This window comes from Trachymyrmex septentrionalis, unplaced genomic scaffold (assembly GCF_001594115.1).
Source record: "Trachymyrmex septentrionalis isolate Tsep2-gDNA-1 unplaced genomic scaffold, Tsep1.0 scaffold134, whole genome shotgun sequence".
Lineage (NCBI taxonomy): Eukaryota > Metazoa > Arthropoda > Insecta > Hymenoptera > Formicidae > Trachymyrmex > Trachymyrmex septentrionalis.
The window spans coordinates 533,606-543,853 of record NW_017304482.1 but is presented as its reverse complement, the minus strand read 5'-3'; the positions used below and the strand labels follow the sequence as shown (position 1 = coordinate 543,853).

Sequence of the window (10,248 nt, the reverse complement as noted above, 5' to 3'; positions counted from 1 at the left end):
CAGCATTTTTCTTCAGATGAAACGCGAAGTGGATGGAAAATCGAATATGCTCTTTTGTAATTGCCATCGTGAACACTACTGATTTTTGAGGTTATGTGCATCAAACGCCAAACCGTATCGCATTTCAGGAGGTTAAATGTTACTGTTTTAAAACCCCAAAAGGGCGGGAAGATATATAAAATTTAAATTGTTATTTCGGTTGTATCAAATCTAAAGCTCAGAACTTTTTTGTACACCTAATATTTTGTCTCATTTACGTTAAAATTCTTAATACATATTCTTATACATTCTTAATAACATTGGATAGATTTAATTCTTTATTATTATTGAACTTATTATTTTATTTAAAGCATAGTTGCAAATTATAGTCATTTGGATATATTAGACAACTTTGTTTTTGCTTTCAGAGGATAATGGATGTGGCAGAAATGTCGGCGTATTCATCATCCGATGAGGACCCGCCGAAATCCTTCGAGTTTATCGACGCAAAGAACAATAGTATCAACCTTGAATATAGTCCTCACTTCGGTGGTGACGTGAATCTCAATATGTCAGCGGTGCACGTACCCACGAATGTGTATGATCGCGCTTCGAATGTCATCCGAGCAATTAAGTGGTCCGAGGAACTCGATCGTATTTTCATCAGTAATTATGAGCATGATCCATCATTGTCCTGGCAATACTTCGGCAGCGCGACTGGTTTCATGCGTCAATACCCTGCCACGAATTGGTACATAGAGTCAGTGGATCTATTCGACTGCAGGACGAGGAGCTGGTACATTGAAGCGGCCACCAGTCCAAAGGATATTCTTATTCTGATGGACACGTCCGGTAGCATGACTGGTATACGACGAGAGATCGCTAAGCACGTTATAAATAATATCCTTGATACCCTTGGTAACAATGACTTTGTCAATATCATTACATTCTCTAACGAAACTAAAGAGGTAAGAATCGTTCGGCAAAATTAAATTTATCAACCTAAAATAACGAAAAAAAAATAAATTAATGAAATTAGTAGAATGATATTAATTGATATTTATTGATGAATTTGCAGGTAGTATCGTGCTTTGATGGCACCCTGGTCCAGGCAAATCTGGCAAACATACGCGAGCTGAAGAGAGCCATTTCGAATCTCAATACAGAGAGGATCGCCAACTTTTCTCTGGCTTTGACGACTGCTTTTGAGTTACTCGAAACATTCCGCAACGAGCGGGAAGGTGCAAGATGCAATCAGGCAATTATGTTAATCACCGACGGTGTACCATACAATTACAAGGATATTTTTGAGGCATACAACTGGAAGGATAATCCAGACGAGCCGTTGAAGGCCGATATGCCTGTTAGAGTATTTACCTATCTAATCGGTCGAGAGGTTGCAGATGTGCGGGAAGTGCAATGGATGGCTTGCGCCAATAGAGGGTACTATGTACATTTGTGTACGCCGGCGGAAGTCAGAGAAGAGGTCAGTGATTGAAATTGCTTTCAAGTTTGACAAATAAAAAAATCTCCAAATCTGACAAATAAAAAAAGTTTCTAAAGAATTAATATTTGATAAAAATAATTAGAAAAAAATTACTGTTAAAACTGAAATAGAAAGTAGTAATGCTAAATTTACAAATCATAGAAGTTTTAACATAGAAGATTATGGGCGAGAAGTCTCTTCAAGGTACTCGATGAGTAAACTAAATGAACGAATATGATGAATGAATAAACTAAAATTAACATAAAAATAATGATTGAATAAAACTGTTTTGTTGTAATATGAAAATCTACCTTGCTCTTCATCATAATGACTTGTATTAGATTTCAATACATTAAAACTTCGAGCTTTCGAAATAATATCAATAAGGAGAGTAAAATGTTGGGCGATTGAGAGTTCTCACTAATATATTAATTTATTTCCTATCAACTAATGTATTTGTAAGACTAATGTATTTGTAATGTATCTCAGAATATAGAATTTTATCATCACGCACGAAGTACCGCGTTAGTAAGTGCTCTCAATCGCTCGCTCTCCTTGATTGTATTAGATTTATTAATTTTTTTTAATTTGCTAGGTATTGAAGTATGTGCCGGTGATGGCGAGGCCCTTAGTGCTAGGTCGCGCGGTTCATCCTACTATCTGGACACCCGTTTATGCCGACGTGACTGATCCAAAAATGACCGATTGGTTGTGGGAGCAGCGCGAAAATGACGAACAGGAAAAGCGCTTCTTGCACTACCAAAGAAATAAGAAGTTTCTCAACTCAGAAGAACAGGATCGGCGATATGTGAGCAATCAGAAATGGCGGTATGATCAGTTCGATCAAACCGAAGAACTGCAGGAATACAAGCTAATGACCTCGGTCAGCATGCCAGTGTTTGATCGACGTGATAACGCGGTAAGATTTGTATTCGTTATTTTACAAATAACGTTTAAAATCGGCCGGCAAAAGGACAACAGTCGTACGTTCCGTACGTTGTCGATAAAGGACAGCCTAAAGGTTAATTAAGATCTCTTTGAAATAAAATGATAGTTCTCTTCAGCATTCATTATCAAATATCACTCACTTTTTTCTTTCTGTTGTCTGCGCTTTCATATGCCTTCACGCTCTTCGCAACATTTTTGTAAATTCTCTTAATATCTCAAATGGTGTAAATGTGATTTCTTCATTAATACCCAAAAATGTTAAACGAGACAAAAATCGCAAAATTCGCGAATCACGTTTCCTTGAGGTATATATTCACGCTGCACTTGCTTTGGTTTTAAGTTCCTCTTTGTCCACAGAACATCACAAGGCAGGTGCTGGTGAATGAAGCATACTGGGTGACTGAAACAAGAGAGGTTGGCAGTTAAACAAAAAAGTCAAGCAAAATTATTCTATGATGCATATAGTACATCCTGTATCTTTATCTTTCGTTTTCGTGCAATCGACGACCTACGACCTCATCTTCGCTATCAGTCTTAATTGTCGTTTTATGGACATTAATTTATTACTCATTAGATTCGTTAAACTTTGAAGAATATTTACTTTGAAAAAATATATTACTTAAACAACATTGTAATTATTTTAATTTTTTTGTCTCTATTAAGGAACGGAACATTTTAATCTATTAAAATCTTTAAGCTATTAAGTATATAAAAAATATAGTCGCGATGTAAATGGTGCTGGAACAAGGTCGTAGATGCACATAGATCTCTTTTAGGTCCACATTCGACTCTCTGGTACCTTATGTTGATCTCGAACGTTAGTTACTGGAATTATTTTAAATCATTAGGTAGGTTTAGGTACGTTAGTCTACCCTGTGTCCTGTCGAGACGAGTAGAAAAAAAGGCAAAGTTTTGCCCGCCTGTTGGATTGCGTTCGGCGAAAAATAATATCCTCGTAAAGATTGATTCGTAGAGATCGTTCTGCAGTGACTACTATATATCTACATAATGAAAGAGAGAAATATTAACTGAAGGAGCAAGCGAATGGATTTTCAAAAACAACTCTTATTAATAAAATTAAAATTGATTGTATTTTTAATAATTTTTTATAGAGAATTTTGAAATTAGATTTGTAAAAATGAAAATAATAATTTACTTTATATAATGATAATAATTACTTTTTCTAAGCACTTGCTCCTTTTATTACAAGTAACAGCAGGCACGCACGTACATGAATAATATGAATTTTGGCAATTTGAGTGCTAGATTTTGTTAGTCAGAAACATTCGTAGATTTAATTCAAGCGACGACCTCTCAAGATTATCTTAATTAATCTTACATACACGCATATACATATCTTGGGTATCTGAATTGAACAAAAAATTTGATTGCACAAGTTGCTTTAATCTGTATTATTTTTATAACATCATCAAATAAAATATAGAAGTAAAATATTCTTATATATATTAAATTGTTTTTTATTAAACGAGAAAAAGGAAAGAAAGGTCGTCACTTCGAAAGAACAAAGCTAATTGTTACTTAAACTAACACTTAGGGTAGCCTGCGTCAGATGTTGTTAATTAATTAATAGAGAGAATTTGTTGTTTAATTATTATAGAATTTTCATTGTGTATCGTTATTATTATTATTATTATTATTATTATCATTACACACACATACACGCACAGACACACGCACACGCACACACACGCACGCACGCACGCACACACACACGCACACGCATATATTAAAACAGTAGTTCAGCTAGTTATTGCGTCTAATCGCAAGAAATTTACACTCTTATTGCTCGTCCCTCTCGCGCGCATTTTTAAACATTCTCAAAACAAAAATACTTTAATTTTAATATTTACGTGACATTTTATAATTTAAACACATTTTTTTCAATCTACTTCTCATTCTACAATACAGATATTATTTTAATAAACATTTTATTCAGCAAAACTTTGCAATATTTCACTGTAAAATTTGCAATAACGACAATTAATTACCACGCTAACTCGAACAAGTTAAGTCTTACTTAATGTTCTTGTTCTTCAAAAATATTGTACACATATCATTATTTATACGTACTTTTCGCCATTGAAAATGATCAAAAGACCGTATTACTCATTATTGTATACACGCGAGGGGTGATCATTTCTCACACATATGGTTTTTTGATATATGAAAACGTGTTTATGTAGACGAACTCATTGTGATAGAACGTTGTTGGAGAAGGTAGATACGCTTCTGGTTATGCGACTTGAGATGATGATAATTCGTAATTTATTTCGACATAATAACGTTGTCATGATATAATAGAGGCGTCACGCAATGCGACATATAATGCAGGTTCTCTAATTAACGTATCAATAATTATCTGCGCAGACAATGATCGCCAATCTACTCGGTGTTGCCGGCACGGACGTACCAATCGACGAAATTGAGAAATATATGATTCCACATATGGTAAGCAATTTTTTTTATATTGCTATTTACATATTTTTATTTTACAAAAGTGACCAATTTTTTATCATTATCAATTATAAATAATAATTAAATTATAGATGAGAGTATATCAGTTCAGGATACTTTATCACCTAAAATATAATATCTACACAATAAAAATCTATAATATTGGCAATTAATTATAAAAATAAAACAAGAGTTAATTTAAATTAATTAAAATCAAAAATACTAGTAATGCCAAAATTAAAATTAACTAGTATTTATCAGCATTTTGATTATTTCTCTCACTTTTAAAAATTAAATATCTCTTTGGACATTGAATATGACGACTCTATTAAGAAGAGTGACATGAAAATGCTATTAATATCCATTAGCTTTTATGATGCACACAGTACATCAATTGACAGCATAGCAAATGTTAATCATGATAATATAATCTTCTTTTTCTCTTTATCTTCGTGGGAGCAGCTCGGCGTCAACGGTTACGCTTTCATTGTGACCAACAATGGTTTCATCCTGATTCATCCTGATCTTCGACCAGTGGTAATTTGACTTTTTAAATTATATTATCGTATTTAACTTTTTTTGCACGCGCACACTTGTGTCTCGATTTGATGTTTATGTTACGTGAAATTGCAAAATCTTTACTATTAGGTGTACAATTAATTCTCGGCCCATATCTTTCAGCGATCTCAGAATTTTATTTAAGTTGAACTTTCTCCGCCCCCTTTATTTTAAAGTGCCATCTTTTAGCTTTAAAATGAGTATTGCTTTACAATACTTGATCTTCCTGTGAACATAACTTGAAATATCAGTAGTAAACACGATGTCATTCGAAAAGCAACATTTGAGGCACTGTCTTCTTTTCGCGTTTCAACTTAAAAAAAAACGCTACTGAGGCGAAAGAAATGATTTCTTTGACTTTGAATGAGAATGCTGTATCGTACAGTACGTGTAAAAAATGGTTCCAACAGTTTCGAGAGGGAAATTTCCTTGAGGATCGTGAACGCCCTGGTCAACCAAAAAAAGTGGAAGATGAGGAGTTGGAGAACATTTTGGACGAGAATTCTTGCCAAACCCTATCGAAACTTGCAAATGTGCTTGGAGTAACACAGCAAGACGTTTTCTATCACCTAAAACAACTGAGGAGGATTCGCAAGGAATGTCGATGGGCCCTCATAAGCTCACTCCCGAAAACAAAAGACGCGATACTGCACTCTCATTGCTTTCTAGATTCAAGAAAAAGGACTTTTTGCACAAAATTGTTACTTGCGATGAAAAGTGGATGTTATATGATAATCCTAAGAGGCGAAAATCATGGATCCATCTAGGTGAGCTGTCAACGAGCATCGCAAAACTGAACATCCATACAAAAAAAGGTGTTGCTATGCATTTAATGGGATTAGAAGGGCGTGATCCACTATGAGTTGCTTCGACAAGGTCAGACCGTGACTGCTGAGCTTTATCAACAGCAATTAATTCGTGTAAATGACGGTCTTGAAAAAAAAAAAGATTATTTACTGACAGTGGAAGAAGAAAGGTGATACTGCTGCAGGATAATGCTCGGCCCCATACAGCAAAAAACACTCTGGAAACTATCTCCGATTTAGACTGGGAAATTCTCCCTCATGTGGAGTTCTCCAGACTTAGCCTCTTCGGATTATCACTTATTTCGAGTCCTACAATATTACTTAATTTTTCGATTCAACTCAGTTGAAGAGGTCGAAAAAAGCCTCGATGAATTCATTAATTCAAAACCACCATCATTTTTCTGATCTGAAATCCGGCAATTGCCTGAGAGATGGAAAAAATGTATAAACAGCGAGCGAGATTACTTTGAAGATTGAATTTGTATTCATATTTTTATAAATGTCAAAGTTGGTAAAAAAAAGGCCGAGAATTAATTTGAACCTAATATTTTATTAGCGACATTAAGTTTTTGGTGTAACAAGATAAAAATAAATATAAGTAGAAAAAATAATATGTATTATAAAAATAGTTTCAGGGTATCTTAAAGCCGGCATATAATAGCGTCGATATGGCGGAAGTTGAACTAATGGATCACGATATGGGCCCCAGAGAATTTGACGAAGGAATCATTATGGTAAATAAATAAAAAAAAAAACAATAAAGTTTTTTTTTTCATAAACTTTGGCAGATTTAGAACAAATAAAAAATAATTTCTATAAAAGTCCGCAAAAAATGAAATAAAAATCGTAGAACATCAATGACACGCTCCTGAAATTTTGAGTACTATCGTTAAATGTTACATATACATGTGACAAATAATTATGTATGAGTTTATTGTATTTTTTCGCAGCTTCGCAACAATGTGGTGAATCAGATGAATGGTAGCGCGACGCTTTATACAAAATATCATTATGATAACATGGTGAGTATACTGTCATGATATTTTTCTAAGATTCTCAGTATTATTCGGAGAGAAACAATATCAAAATAATAAATGATAATCTAATATTTTTAAGGGTTGTATTTTTTATATTTTATCACTCGCTCGCTTTAGAAAGGATTTTGATCTAAATCCAACATGTTTTTTAATGTTCCCGTAGAAACAAATATCTTTTCTAAAAAAAAAATAAGAATTCTTTAATAATCTATAACAATAATTAATTGGTAGAAACAATAGTCTTTTATAAAATGATCTCATACTACTTCAATTAATTGTTTATAATATTGTTTATTGCTTTAGAAACGTGTCGGCAGAGTAAAGAGAAAATACGATTACGCGGGAATAATGGACACTCCATTTACGGTAGTAGTCAGTTTGCCTGAACACGATCATACTGGAAATTATCGCGTGCACGCTACCGAGGAGATACATCGATCTCACGCTAAAGGTACACATTTCATTCTAGCGAACTATCTTACAGCGACGAAAGCTTCCAATAACACAATATTATTAGATTATTTGCATTTATATTGAGTCTTCTTAATAACATACTACATTTTCTATTTTTAAAATGCCAATAGTTGTCCGAAAGTATTTTACGCAGAATATTGAGTATTGTTATTTGAACTTATTACTGTAAATTATCTATTTAAACGTACTTTGAGAAATTAATTGATTTATTAAAAATGCCAATGAATTGATAATAAAATTCGAGATTCCTAAGACTCGACACTACTCAAGTAGAAGATGACATGGTTGGACAAGTCAAATAGATGCCGAAGAAATTTGGCGATTCAATGATGTGATTATGAAAACCTTCGCGAAAATGCATGAAGCATACATTTTTCTTTTGAATGTAATCCCGTTTTATGGGATTACATTCGAAGTATAGGCATATGACAGTTTGCAAGCTGCAAAGTTTTGCTATAAAGTTCCCACTTGGTACGCAATTTGGAGTCGCAAAGATTTTCGCAAACAAGTTTTATATTACATCGATTATGAAATTCACATTGAATTCACATCGATAAATGCTTTGTATAAATCTAAAGTTCCCGATAAGAAAGTTTGCTTGCCCTAAACAAAGCCCTAAACATCTCATAACTACATTAACACTGTAAATTCTAGGAAAGATCTGCGATCCTTATATTTCGCTAGTTTGGTTTTCGCAGTCATAAATAATATTTTTTTACTCATAAAAGAGTGAGAGTAGTTAAAAAATTTTGTTTATCGCTTTATGAAATTATTAGCTTATTAAGATGATAACAATTTCAATTTCTGCTTCGGACGTTAAACCGAACTATTATTTTTTCTTTTTAACTTATCGAGGCTTTCGTCGCTGACCTTGATCACTTATGTCAAATTTGAACGATTTGAACTATTGTAGGGAAAAACGTGACAGATTATTTCGCGGGTAGTAACTGGCGGGTGCATCCCCATTGGCTATATTGCAAGTAAGTCTCGAATGAGTTTTTAAAATAATTATGATTAATGTAAAATTTGTTCTTTTTAGCTATATTAAAATGAAATTTATATTCAGTGAAGAAAAGTAGGCTAATAAACTAAAGAAAAGCGACAATCTTATGGATCTATTTCATTACTTACACAAACTCTTCTTGTTGTAAATGTTAGGTATCATTACGAGGGTGAACATAGGTTCAATTCCTCGGAATCACAGCTCCTACATTTTCTGGAGCGTACCCGCCTACCAGGCTGGAAGTGGATCGACATGAAGCAACGATCCAAACCGCCAGAACACTCCGCTACGAGTTCCAATCACAGCTCTAATCGTAAGTCATCTCTTACTGTATGCAGTTTCTTGTTATACATATTTATTGTTTATCTTTAGCATTGCTTTAATAAAAATGTTTCTAACAATACTAAAATTAATAGCATTTAAATTTTTTGTGTGACAGCTAAGCCCTACAAGGCCGAGAACAAGAATTCATACTTTTGTGACAGGAATCTACTGCTCAGTCTAGTATACGATGCTAAGGTAACCGAGTGGTTTGCCCAGCAAATCCCACCAAATCCCAGCACCAAGGAATCAGGGTGAGCATAATTTCGATTTATTAGATAAGAGTGCTTTACATAGCATGACTAGATTACTTGGAAAAACAATGAACGAATTTTCCTTTTCCCTATTATTCGCATAAACTAGCACGCGATTAATCGATCAAATAACAAAATTCTAATACAACTACTCGCATTTTGTAATATTTTATATTGTTCTTATATAGATATAACCCCGTAATTAACGATAATATTACTCTTGCATTAAAATTAACATTATTTTATCACTACTTGATAATTGATTTATAAAGAAGCTATCGATCAGAAATTATAATAAAAATTGAATAGATTTAAATTCTGAATTTATAACAAATACTTAATATTAAGCAGTAGCCTGATTATTGATAATCTATCACAAATAGATGCAAATTTTTGTAAAGATAAAATATAAAAAATGAATTATAACGTAAAATAAATAAAGCTGGAACGATTAATCGCTACTCAACACATCTTTAGGACGGAGACATCGCTCTTTCTCTACCATTATTTCCTTGTCAAAGTTAAAACTTACACGTGCTCATTTTGAAACACTCCGTCCCGTGTTTTTATTTTAGTTCTCTATTTTATGCACAGTTCTTTCTTTTCAATTTCTCTGTTTCTATGAGGATAGAAAATTCACCTATTCCTTTTGACTAATGTCTTACCACTTTGACGCCATGCAGACCTTTAGCTAGGCTGATGAATCAGATGACCAGGTAACGCCATCACAACGCACCTTACATTCTTAGAAAGTAACGAATTAACTTTCAACCGTTCGAATCGTACATTATAATGTAAATGTCGGTTCTCCCTATCTTTCTCTTCTCTTAACTCTATTTTTTCCTCTCTTGTTTTTTCATAGAACTTTGTTTTATTTCTCATTAGGGAACTGTATTTATTATCTTCT

At 33.4% G+C, this 10,248-nt stretch overlaps 1 protein-coding gene across 3 annotated transcripts in view; it reads left to right on the top strand.

Annotated features, from left to right (window-relative positions):
• The window catches only part of LOC108757235 (voltage-dependent calcium channel subunit alpha-2/delta-3), a 15,016-nt gene that overhangs the window by 1,393 nt on the left and 3,375 nt on the right, over positions 1-10,248 (top strand). Inside the window, exons 3-15 of one of the 3 annotated variants that reach the window (XM_018501686.1) lie at positions 408-947; positions 1,058-1,465; positions 2,061-2,384; positions 2,771-2,827; positions 4,802-4,882; positions 5,351-5,425; positions 6,882-6,986; positions 7,203-7,274; positions 7,593-7,740; positions 8,677-8,743; positions 8,922-9,079; positions 9,206-9,341; positions 10,025-10,057. In XM_018501686.1, coding sequence (XP_018357188.1) covers positions 408-947; positions 1,058-1,465; positions 2,061-2,384; positions 2,771-2,827; positions 4,802-4,882; positions 5,351-5,425; positions 6,882-6,986; positions 7,203-7,274; positions 7,593-7,740; positions 8,677-8,743; positions 8,922-9,079; positions 9,206-9,341; positions 10,025-10,057 — 2,204 coding nt within the window. The remainder of the gene's footprint in view (positions 1-407; positions 948-1,057; positions 1,466-2,060; positions 2,385-2,770; positions 2,828-4,801; positions 4,883-5,350; positions 5,426-6,881; positions 6,987-7,202; positions 7,275-7,592; positions 7,741-8,676; positions 8,744-8,921; positions 9,080-9,205; positions 9,342-10,024; positions 10,058-10,248) is intronic. The other 2 variants (XM_018501688.1, XM_018501687.1) reach the window with 2 other exon arrangements.